A 12816-nucleotide genomic window follows, 5' to 3' on the forward strand; every position below is an offset into this window, starting at 1 on the left:
GAGTAGGCTGTAATTAAATAGGCCAATATGTAGAGGGAGTCTTGTTGCCCGGGTTCAAATTTTAAAATCATAACCCATTCACATTTTAACATATTTAGATTCTACATGAAAAAACAAGCATAATTTGCCAACTATCTTTTTATAAAATGCTCTATTCAAAAGTAACAACATTTTAAAGGTCTAACAAAAATAAATAAGGGACTCGTGGTTATTTTGTGATCCTTCGATCTCACTTGTAAGTCTGAAATTTCTCTAATTAAATTTTTATTTTATTTATTTATATTTTATTATTTTGTTTATTTATTCCTTTAATTCTTTTTATTAAGGTCAATCTCCTAGGTTGAAAGCAAAATTCTATTTCCAATAACATTGAAATACGTTACGAGATTTCCTCCTTTCTCATTGGCTTAATTGCTCCTTGAGGGTTGTATCAGAATATCTAAAGACTGTTGACTTTCCCTGAACATTAAGACCGGATTTAAAGGGAATTAGATTTTTCACATGTCTAATTGGTAACAGCTGACCATTTGAATTTGGTTGATTACAAGTCAGATAACAGTTTAGCATTTGAATTTTCACGATGGGCAGAAAAAAAAATACAAAAACAAAAAAGGGACGGGAAAACCTGAGACATTAGTAAGTTCTATCTCAACGTTATAGTAGAATGTATTACTTTTATTCATTTACAAGTTACTATTTCAAACAGTTCGTGGTAACAAACTGTAGTAAGAAGCGACTAGGCTCAATAGTGACCAAAACTCTAAAAAACAAAGTTTTGATACAAATAGTTACATCAAAAGAATTGCATTTTAATGCTAATTTTAAATATATAAGTTTCATCAAGTGTAGTCTTACCGGTCAAAAGTTACGAGCCTGAGAAAATGTGCCTTATTTTAGAAAATAGGCGGAAATACCCTCTAAAAGTCACAAATCTTAAAAAAATCACACCATCAGAGTCAGCATATCCGAGAAACCTACTGTAGAAGTTTCAAGCCCCTATCATAAAAATGGTGGAATTTTGTATTTTTGATAACGGTGGGTATTTTTTTTTTTTTTTTTTTTTTTTTTCCTCAGGGTTATCGTATCGACCTAGTTGTCCTAGAATGTCGCAAGATGGTTCATTCTAACGTAAATCAAAAGTTATAGTGTCCTTTTTAAGTGACCAAAAATCGGAGGGCACCGAGACCCCCTCCAACACACATTTTTCTCCAAGGTCACCGGATCAAAATTTCGAGATAGCCATTGTGTTTAACTTAGTCCAAAAACCTAATAACTATGTCTTTAGGGATGACTAAATCCACCACAGTTCCCGGGGGAGGGGCGGCAACTTATAAACTTTGACCATTGTTAACACATAATAGTTGTTAATTATGAAGTGTACAGGACGTTTCGGGGGGACTTTTTTTGTGTTGGGTTTAGGGTGGGTTGGGGGGGGCAAGTTGAGTGGGAGGATCTTTCCATGCCGGAATTTTTCATGAGGGAAGAGAATTTCCATGAAGGGGTCGTAGGATTTTCTAGCATCATTTACAAAAAGACAATGAGAAAATTATTTTTTTTTCAACTGGAAGTAATGATCAACATTAAAACTTAAAACGAACATAAAATATTACTTATATAAGGGGGTTCATCTCTTCCACAATACCTTGCTCTTTACGCTAAAGTATTTTATATAACTCTAACTAGTTATTCTACGGCCTTTGTTATTCAAGGGTCATTCTGAAAGATTTGGGACAAAATTCAAGCTTTATTGTAAAGAACGATGTATTGACGAGGGGGCAAACCCCCTCACAATAAAAATATACAATTATATAAGTTCGTTATATAAGCTAATTCGTAAGGTACGTATGTTTATTACTAACAAAAACGTTTGTAAAAAAAATAAAACAAATCTAGTTGTATTTTTAAGTAACCAAAAATTGGGAGGTACTAGGCCTCCTCTCCCATCCCCTTTTTTTAGCGAAATCGTCCGATCAAAACTATGAGAAAACCATTTAGCTTGTAATTAACATAAAAATTGCTTCTCCAGACTAAACATCCGTATGATATATGGGTAGATTATTGCAAAATATATCGTGCGAAGAGTATGTTCCGGCACAATATGCTTCAATCTTTGAGGATGCCAACTCCAAGTGCAACTTTGGTGGAGATAATGTCGCTATGATGCTTCTACGATAGATTAGAATCAATATGGAAGCCGAGGTACCGCAGTGATATAGCTTGTAAAATAGGTTTTTCACCAAATAGAACTTTACTGAATACATCAACAGAATCACCCACTCCACAGAATGTCAGAAAAAATTTTTCTTTACATTCACACACAGCAAACTTAAACTTGTAAACATCTCTAATCTTTTGAGAGTAATATGAGCTTTAGCTATTAAATTATCTGCAGATTTTGCAAATTTTGTTAGAAATAATGTTAGTAATATATGTATCCTTTAGATAAACGTGCATCATGTTCACGTAAACTAAATAAAGTAAAGGGCCCAGCACAGACATTTTGCTATTTATAATATTAGATATCGTCGTATGAGTTTCTACACCAGGTAACTACTTTAACCCATGAAATACAAGGCTATCAAGCATGGACTCTTGATCATAATTATCAAGCTTTTTTTCTATTCGACCAATTCTCTCCTACAAATTTTCAGTTTGAAATCTCAGACTACCTAGTAGAGCCTGCTCAATTTTTGCAAACTATGGATTAAACTCGAGCGTGGTTGAATCATAAACCTGGCTGATTATCAGTTCAGTACCTTCTTTTTTCAGTGAATTTGGATCATTGAACTTTTCAGTAACTGAAAGTAAATGAAAGTAAGGAGCAACATTAAAACTTAAAACGAACAGAAATTACTCCGTATATGATAGGGGCTTTTCCTCCTAACGCCCCGCTCTTTACGCTAAAGTTTGACTCTTTCTATTAACTTTTATTTTTAAAACAGTAAGAAACTTTAGCGTAAAGACTGGGGCGTTGAGGAGGAAAAGCCCCTTTCCTATGCGGAGTAATTTCTGTTCGTTTTTAAGCTTTAATGTTGCTCCTTACTTTCATTTAAAAAAGCTTGTTTTTTTTATTTAATTTCTGGACGTTTTTGAATTAATGCATGTTTTGATCTTGGCTCTCCGCACATAATAATTAAAGCGAAATTTGCATATGAATTAATTGCAATTAATCGGAATATTTTGAGAAAAAGGAGCGAGGGAGGAGGCCTAGTTGCACTCCAAGTTTTTGATCACTTAAAAAAGCAACTAGACTTTTAATTTTTTACAAACGTTTTCATTGGCAAAAAATATACGTACTTACGAATGAACTTACGTAACGAACTTCTATATCCGTATGTTTTTATTGCGTATATGAGGGGGTTTCAACCCTGGTCGATACCTCGCTCTTTACATTAAAGCTTAGATTTTGTCCCAATTCCTTAAGAATGACCACTGAATCACAAAGACCGTAGAATAAATAGTTGAAATTACTAAAAATACTTTAGCGTAAAGAGTGAGGTATAACGAGAAGGTAAACCCCTGATATGCATAATAATTTTTGTTCGTTTTAAGTTTTAATGTTGCTCCTTACTTTGAGTAGAAACAAACTTTTCATATTTATTTTTTCATTGTTTTTTTCAAATAATGCTCGAAAATCCTGCGCACCTTAATTGAAATTCACTTCCCCCATGAGAGGTTTCTCCATGGAAATATCCTCCCATGTAACCCTCCCCCCTCAAATCCCCCCTAAACCAAAAAAAATCCCCCTGAAAACGTCTGTACACTTCCCAGTAACCATTGCTATATGTAAACACAGGTCAAAGTTTGTGACTTGCAGCCCCTCCCACGGGGACTGCGGGGGAGTGAGACGTCCCTAAATACATAGTTATTAGGTTTTATCGACGATGGTGAATAGAATGGCTATCGCAGAATTAATGATCCGGTGACTTTTGGGGAAAAAATGAGTGTGGGAGGGGGAGTAGGTGCCCTCCAATTTTTTTGGTCACTTAAAAAGGGTACCTAGAACTTTTAATTTCCATAAGAATTAGCCTTCTTGCGACATTCTAGGACCACTCAGTCGAAAGATCACCCCTGGAAAAAAAAGGAAAAACAAACAAAAAAAAACAAAACAAATAAACACGCATCCGTGATCTGTCTTCTGGCAAAAAAATGCGAAATTTCACATTTTTGTAGATAGGAGCTTGAAACTTCTACTCTATGGTTCTTTGATACGCTGAATCTGATGGTGTTAAGATTGTATGACTTTTAGGGGGGTGTTTCCCCCTATTTTCTAAAATGAGGCAAATTTCTCAGGCTCGTAACTTTCGATGGGTATAACTGGTCTTGATGAAACTTATATATTTAAAATCAGCATTAAAATGCGATTCTTTCGATGTAACTATTGGTATCAAAATTCCATTTTTTAGAGTTTCGGTTACTATTGAGCCGGGTCGCTCCTTACTACAGTTCGTTACCACGAACTGTTTGATTGGTTATATTTTCCAGCAGATGACTTCTTATTTTTCTCCAGCTGGGCTTCAGTTGTAGCTAATTGTTCGTAAATCAGGGCGATACTTGAAGACACCGAGTTAGACCCTAATTTATCTCTTGCTTCCAGGGCTTAAAAGGTCTTAGAAAAAGTTTCGTAATTTTTCTGTGGTATTAGTAAGTTTTTGTGGCACTTTGTATTTACAAAGTGACATATAGTGATCGTAAATTCTGTCAGTCTGTCTGTCTGTCTTTCCCTGTTTTGCTAGTTTAGTCACTTCCAGATAAGCTAGGACGATGAAATTTTGCAGGCGTATCAGGAACCTGACTAGATTAAATTAGAAATAGTCGTTTTCCCCAATTCGATCATCTGTGGGGAGTGGGGAGACGGTTAATTCAGAAAAAAAGACCGGTTTGAAACTTGGTGGAAAAAATGAGAACAAATCCTAGATACGTGATTGACATATTCGGAATGGGTCCGCTCTCTTTGGAGCAGTAGGGAGGGGGGTTAATTGTGAAAAATGAGAAAAATCTGTACCTGACAAGATTAAATTAGAAATAATCATTTATCCGACTCGACCGTCTGTAGGGGGGAGTGGGAGGGACGGTTAATTCGAAAAAATGAGGTATTTTTAAGTTACGAAGGAGTGATCGAATCTTAATGAAATCTCATATTTAGAAGGATCTTGCAACTCAGATCTTTTATTTTAGATCTGACTGAATCCAGTTTCATTGGGGGGAGTTGTGGGGGCGGGACCAGAAATCTTGGAAAACGCTCAGAGTGAAGAGGTCAGGATGAAATTTGATGGGAAGAATAAGCACACATCCAAGATACGTAACCGCCGTAACTGGACCAGATCCGCACTCTTTGGGAGAGTTGGGCTGAGGGTAACTTGGAAAAATTAGAAAAATGAGGTATTTGTAATTTATGGACGGGTGATAAGATCTTAATGAAACTTTATATTTAGAAGGATCTTGTGCTTCAGCACTCTTGTTACAAACCCTGACAAGATCTGGTGACAGTGGCCAGAGGCGGAGGGGGAAACCAAAAATCTTGGAAAATGATTAGAGTGAAGATATCGGGATAAAACTTGGTGGGTAGAATAAGCAAATATCGTAGATACGTGATTGACGTAACTGGACGGATCCACTCTCTTTGGGGGAGTTGGGGGGGAAGGGTTAATTCCGACAAATTAGAAAAAATGAGGTATTTTTAACTTAGGAAAGAGTCATCAGATATCAATGAAATTTGATGTTTGGAAGGATATCGTGTCTCATAGCTCTTATTTTAAATTCCGAACGGATCCGGTGATATTGGGGGGAAACTGGAAGGGGGAACCAAAAATTATGGGAAACGCATAGAGTGGGGGGATCGGAATGAAACTTGGTGGTAAAAACCATCGTAAGTCCTAGATATGAGATTGACGCAACTGGAACGGATCTGCTCTCTTCGGGAGAGTTGGGAGGAGGAGGGTTAATTCTGAAAAATAAAAAAAATAAGGTATTTTCAACTTACGAAGGAGAGATTGGACCTTATTGAAATTTGATATTTCCAAGGATAGCATGTCTCAAAAAACGCTTAGAGTATAGGGGTCGTGATGAAACTTGATGGTAAAAATAAGCACACGTCCTAGAAACGGGATTGACATAGCCGGAACGGATCTGCTCTCTTTAGGGGAGTTGGGGGGAGGGGGAGGGTTAATTCTAAAAAAAATACACAAAATTAGGTGTTTTAACTTATGAAAGAGCGATCGTACCTTAATGAAATTTCATATTTAGAAGGACCTCGAAACCCAGATCTCCCATTTTAAATCCCTACCAGATCCAGTGTCATTAGGGGGGGGGGAAATATTGGAAAACGCTTAAAGTGGAGAGATCAGGATGAAACTTGGGGGAACGAATAAGCACAAGTCCAAGATAGGTGACTGACATAACCGGCTCGGATCTGCTCTCTTTGGTGGAGTGGGGGGGGGGGGAGTAATTCGGTAAAATTATAAAAAATGAGGTATTTGTAACTTCCGAACGGGTGTTCAGATCTTAATGAAATTTGATATCTAGAAGGATCTTGTGCTTTAAAACTCTCATTTTAAATCTCGACCAGATCCGATGACATTGAAGGGAGCTGGAGGGGGAAACCGGAATTCTTGGAAAACGTGAAAATCGAGGTATCTTACAAATGGGTGATAGGATCTTAATGAAACTTAATATATAGAAGAATCTTATGTCTCAGATAATCCATTTTCAATTCGAATTGGATCCAAGGATATAGAGGGTTGGAGGGAAAAACAGAAACCTTGGAAACCGGAAATCTTGGAAAACGCTTAGAGTGGAGAGATCGGAATGAAACTTGATGGGAAGAATAAGCACAAGCCTTAGATACGAGATTGACATTATTGGTATGGATCCGTTCTCTTTGGGGGAGCTGGAAGTTGTTAATTTGGAAAAATTAGAAAAATTGAAGTGTTTTTAACTTAAGAATGGGTGACCGGATCTTAATAAAATCTGATAATTAAAAAAAACTCATGTCTCAAAGCTCTTCTTTTAAATACCGACCAGATCTATTGACATTGGGGGGGGGGGAGTTGGAGGGGGAAACCAGAAAACTTGGAAAACGCTTATAAACGCCGTAGATACGTAATTGACGTAACCGGACTGGATCCGCTTTCCTTGGGGGACTTAGGTGGTGTGGCTCAGTGCTTTGGTGATTTTGGCGCTTCCGGACGTGCTAGGACGATGAAAATTGGTAGGCATGTCAGGGAGCTGCACTAATTGACTCTTTACAGTTGTTTTCCCCGATTTGACCATCTTGGGGGCTGAAGGGAGAAGAAAAATTAGAAAAATTGAGGTATTTTTAACTTACAAATGGGCGATCGGATCTTAATGAATTTTGATATTTAGAAGGACCTCGTGTCTCAGAGCTCTTGTTTTAAATCCCGACCGGCATTAAGCCTTTGATTTTTCTCTTAAAGCAAGCTATTGATTCTTAGAATTTTACTAGAGCTCATATCACATGAGCTCTTGGCTCTTGGCTCCTCTTGAGCTCGTCACAAGTGCCATATGAGCTCTTAGCTCTTGTTTTTGACGAATAGTATATAAATATAAGTAGATTCAAAAATTTATTAAATACCCCTAAGAGGTTTCCTTCCTCCCTTACCTGTATTTATGACCCCAGGGCAAGATTGCCCAATGTTTATTATGTACCTTCAGGAACATATGACTTTAACTCCGTAAAGCAAAGTATATGATTACCGCGGTTCCAAACCGGGGTAATCAGTCATTTATGAACGAGCCTATAAATCGTCAACTATATGATGTTGGGGAAAAACCAAAATATTCTAAGATACGGCACTATTGGGAATAAAATGAGATCCCGTGGAACTAAAATGGACGAATATCCTACAACTTTAGATAAAAAAAAATAATGTTCGTATATTTTATAGGCGTTTCTTTACTTTTAAGAGCCAATAATGTTTAAAATAATGTGTTTTAAAGAATAACGTTCTTTTTTTAAAATAATATTCATACATTTTATAGGCCTAAAATCGCTATTTCTTTACCTTTAAAGGCCGATAATGTTTAAAATAATGTGTTTTTAAGAATAATGTTCTTTTTAAGAATAACTTTCTTTTTAAAATAATGTTCATACATTTTAAAGGCCTACAATCAGTGTTTCTTTACTTTTAAAGGCCAATAATGTTTAAAATAATGTGTCTTTAAGAATATTGTTCTTTTTAAAAATAAAGTACATACACTTTATAGGCGTACAATCGGTGTTTCTTTACTTTTCAAGGCCAATAATGTTTAAAATGATGTGTTTTTAAGAATAATGTTCTTTTTAAGAATGAAGTTCTTTTTAAAAATAACGTTCATACATTTTATAGGTCTACAATCGGTGTTTCTTTACTTTTCAAGGCCAATAATGTTTAAAATGATGTGTTTTTAAGAATAATGTTCTTTTTAAGAATGAAGTTCTTTTTAAAAATAACGTTCATACATTTTATAGGTCTACAATCGGTGTTTCTTTACTTTTAAAGGCCAATAATGTTTAAAATGATATGTTTTTAAGAATGATGTTCTTTTTAAAAATAACGTTCATACATTTTATAGGTCTACAATCGGTGTTTCTTTACTTTTCAAGGCCAATAATGTTTAAAATGATGTGTTTTTAAGAATAATGTTCTTTTTAAGAATAAAGTTCTTTTTAAAAATAACGTTCATACATTTTATAGGTCTACAATCGGTGTTTCTTTACTTTTAAAGGCCAATAATGTTTAAAATGATATGTTTTTAAGAATGATGTTCTTTTTAAAAATAATGTTCATACATTTTATAGGCCTACAATCGGTGTTTCTTTACTTTTAAAGGCCAATAATTTTATCTGCTTTGTAACAGCTGTGTAACCTAACAAATTCCCATTCGTATGAGGTGTTAAAAATGATATTGCCTCAAGGTGTTGTTGCCAATTATACATGTTTTCAACTTCCTTTTAAATCTGGTCGTAATAATAAGGAGATGTCAACATTCTTAATGATATTCTGGCAAACCCCTTAAGGAGTGCTTAAGCCAATGAGAAAGGAGAAAATCTTGAATACTAAGAATTATTGCTAAAAATCATCTCTTATAACTACAAACTTAAGAATCTTTGGGATTATTAATCAGTATAAGATCTACAAAATGACACAAAAATCAAGGCTGTATAATTAGTACAACTCTTTTAAATAGTAAAGGAAGGATATCTTAAATAGCAAATTTTAAAGGAAACTGATGATAATAAAAAAAAAATTCCCGGCCAAAAATTTTGAAATCTTGTGGCAAATCGAGAGGCTACTTTACAATTCTCTACATCTTCTAAAAGTAATTTTATTACTACTTTTAAAAATTAGAGGTGTCCCCACTAATTAATTTTTTATGAAGCTCTAAAGAATAAAAATGCGAATTTGTTCGGCCTATTCATGTTAAAGCTTTCAATGAAGCCACAATAATTTTTTCATCAAAGAATCTGCTCGTGTCTGCTGTTAATACGCATTTCACTGCTATAGGAAAATAGCATTGGCTTCAAACCTCGGAGATCCACCTTAAACTATTGTACTGCAATGGTTAAAAAACGGAATATGATTCATTTTTCATGCGCGATCTAAGTATACAATTCTTTTTAGGAATTTATTCTTTGAACTTGGGAAAGACTACCTAAGCCCCATTAAAAAGCTTGTAATGCATGTCTTACGTAATTTTGAAACTTCTTTATTTCGATTGATATTAGCCAAAAAATATTTGATATTCAATCATTGTTTTCAGATATTTAGCACAGGTTTAATTTCCATAAAAAGATTATAGGGGAGCAAATTTGAAATATTTATAATATTTATTTACTTTAAGGAAGGGGGCAGTATCCAAAATCTTGTTTGGTGTGAAACTATATTGTCTTGAATAGTCTTGGAAAGAACTCGTAAAATTAAAGTGAATGTTTGATGTATAATGATATTAAGTGCTGAAAGCTCATCAGTTCAGAATTTTAGTGTTTATTTTCAATGGTAAGTACAAAAGAAAATATTTGTAATATAATTCGTTTCTAGTAAAGAGCCAATTGCGCAGTAGGTTTTAGACTTTTACAGTGAAAGAAAGAGGCGATACCCAAACTTTTGTTTGTAGCGATTTTTGTTTATTTCATTCTTGATTTTCATATTCAATTTAAGTTTCATTCGTTTTAAGATTTATTTATTCATTTACTTGTTTATTCATTAGTACCTGTTGTATGTTTTTTTGCTATGATTGTTTATTTAATTCCTGTCCGTTTTGTATTTCATTTGTTATTTAATAGTAATTCTGGTCGTTTTGAGTTTGAATTTTAACAGGTATTTTTATCTGCTGATCTTAAGCTTAATATGGCCTTTACTTTTCTTTGAAAAACTTCTTTTTCGGAAAGTTTTTTTAATTAATTTTATAATAGGACGGTTTTGCCTATGGGCCGCTATACCTATCTTCCTTGTCACCGAAATTGCATGTTTTTCAGCCTTGAAATTTAAGGTTATGATGTTCTTCATTCTCTCGAAATCGGTCCATAGAAAAATTATCCAGGTGATACGACGGCCGATAATGCCTGTAATGAACTATCATTCTCAGAAATTTTCCGGCGAGCTTTACTTGCTCTAGTGTGGGCTTCTATACGACCCTTGCAGAGTTAATATATTCATTTATCTGATCAATTATATCCTGACACGAGTTTTGGCTACTAGATTTCCGAGACCCATGACCCGAGCAAGAGCTACCACCTCTACAACTTGGAGGGTTCTCTGAATCAAGAAATCGCAAATTCTTTGTCAATTCTATTATATTACCCCTTTGCTCTGGTTATACCTTCCGTAAAATATCTGAATTTTCATCGTTTGTCAAACAATTAATATTGTGTAATATCGCGAGCTTCAACGTGTTTCTGTGTAAATATTTTCATTTCAAACTTTTTAAGCAGGCTTACCCTCCCCCCCCCGCCGAATGTAACTAATATATTGTTTAAATAAACACTGGCCATGGCACAAATATCCATAGAAAAAAATAATAATTTTGTTCGCGGGTGTTTTTCAGTAGAGTTTAAGCAGAGCTTAGGCCATTCCCTTTATAGGCTGAAACTAGCCCTAATCTTTGAGAAACGCGGGTTCGGCTACTGCCACTAGTATGAGGGGAGGGGGAGGGCTTAGAGGGGAAAGGTCCCTCAACATATTATATTGAACTCACCTAAAAACCATGTAAGGGAAATAACTACCAGCAGGCTTAGAAAATACAACGCGGTTCTATTAACCGAAGAGTCAAATCCAATAACTAAGTGTTAACTTCCATGAACCTTCTGAATCTAAGACAAACTTTAGACGAACTCTAGTCTAGCTATTAACGAACTAATTTGTAGAAACATTTACGCACAAAAACCCACCTCCTTCGCGAACCATGGGGGTACCGGCCAATCAAAAGAATGAAATCCAAAGTTCAATTCTACTGAATCTATAAATTTAAATAAATGAGGAAAGTTTCAACCACCTATTATGATGACTCATCCAATATTATTAATGATATAAGCCAATGGGTTTTCTAGGTCTTACTTAAGCTTGAAAAATTAATTCATTTTAAACACGATTGAAAGTAGTCTTCACAGGACAATGGAAAATTTATCTTATAATTTAAGACCAGAGGCTCCAAAATAAGTTCCAAGTCAGATTAGTCGTCATCTGGCATTCCGCTTGTTTTCACCTTATTATTTACCAGAGCAACAGTGGTAGCCTCTTGATATGCTAAATGGTTAGACGAAGACTGTCCTGTCAAGAATACAGATTGAGTTTTTTCTAGTTTGGTTAAATGTAAAGCATGCAATGCCTTTCATATAGGAGCTGAAAAGTGTGTTTGAATTTGCGTTGCTAGTTGGAATGAAAGTCCACCGTGTCCGACTATTCGGTATCTAGGGTATCCTCTAGCAAAAAAAGATTTACCCAGTAGGAAAAAAAAAAGACTTTTCTTGTTTTCGGATTCAGAGGCTAAAAGCTAATGATCCAAATCAACGATATTTTTACACAATCTGAAATTTGTCAGGTTTTCTTGAAAAATTGGAGATACCTTGCTTGTTTTGTGAAATACAACGGGCCTTTATTTTTAAATGAATTTTGCGTGAATATATGTGGTGTTTATTTTAGGACTTTCGTTTACGAAGCCATCTCATGAGACATTGTCTGCAAGCTCATGGGATAACAATGAGGTCGTCGTCTCCGCGTCCTGCGGTGAAGACGCGGTCAGCATTCCTTTTATCAACTACGCCACTTTGCCGTCTGGCGCGTCGGTTATGTAAGGGCTCGCTGAACACTCGTAAAGCTGGAAGAACTCCATTTTTGCCGCTTCCTATTCCCGCCATTAAACAAGAAAGTAAGTTTTATCTGTCTTTTTTTTGCCTTAAAAAATCAGTTTTGCTTGTTGATAATATTCATGCTGGTCATTTAAGGGATTTATGATCCTTTTTTCGCCGTTTTACTGAAATATATTCAGTGTCCTTACTTTTTTTACGTTCTTTTTGCTCAGAAAGCTCTATGCGTTTGGTAGTATTTTTAAGTGCTTGTGTTTTAATGGCCTGTATTTATTTCTGGAAATGTACAACGTTTTTTTGTTTTTGTAATATAATGATTGCAGATCAAAATTTTAATATTTTACGGAAGTTCTCTCAATAGACTGACATTCTTTAAGGAATCAAAAAAAGAACAATATTTTTCTGGAAACAAAAAATTTAAAAATAGACTTCAATCTGAATTTTTTTTTTTTGCAAAGTTAATGTACTACAGCTTTGATAGCTTAGCCTCAGCCTACTTGGCTTTTCTTGGT

The 12816-nt window shown here is 35.0% G+C and overlaps 1 protein-coding gene across 2 annotated transcripts in view; it reads left to right on the plus strand.

The window, feature by feature from the left end:
• The window catches only part of LOC136029237 (metastasis-associated protein MTA1-like), an 89943-nt gene that overhangs the window by 54632 nt on the left and 22495 nt on the right, over positions 1–12816 (plus strand). For both annotated transcript variants that reach the window (XM_065707466.1, XM_065707467.1), the window contains exon 11: positions 12141–12366. In XM_065707466.1, the coding sequence (XP_065563538.1) occupies positions 12141–12366 (226 nt within the window). The remainder of the gene's footprint in view (positions 1–12140; positions 12367–12816) is intronic.

Source organism: Artemia franciscana, chromosome 7 (assembly GCF_032884065.1).
Source record: "Artemia franciscana chromosome 7, ASM3288406v1, whole genome shotgun sequence".
In the NCBI taxonomy this organism is placed as follows: domain Eukaryota; kingdom Metazoa; phylum Arthropoda; class Branchiopoda; order Anostraca; family Artemiidae; genus Artemia; species Artemia franciscana.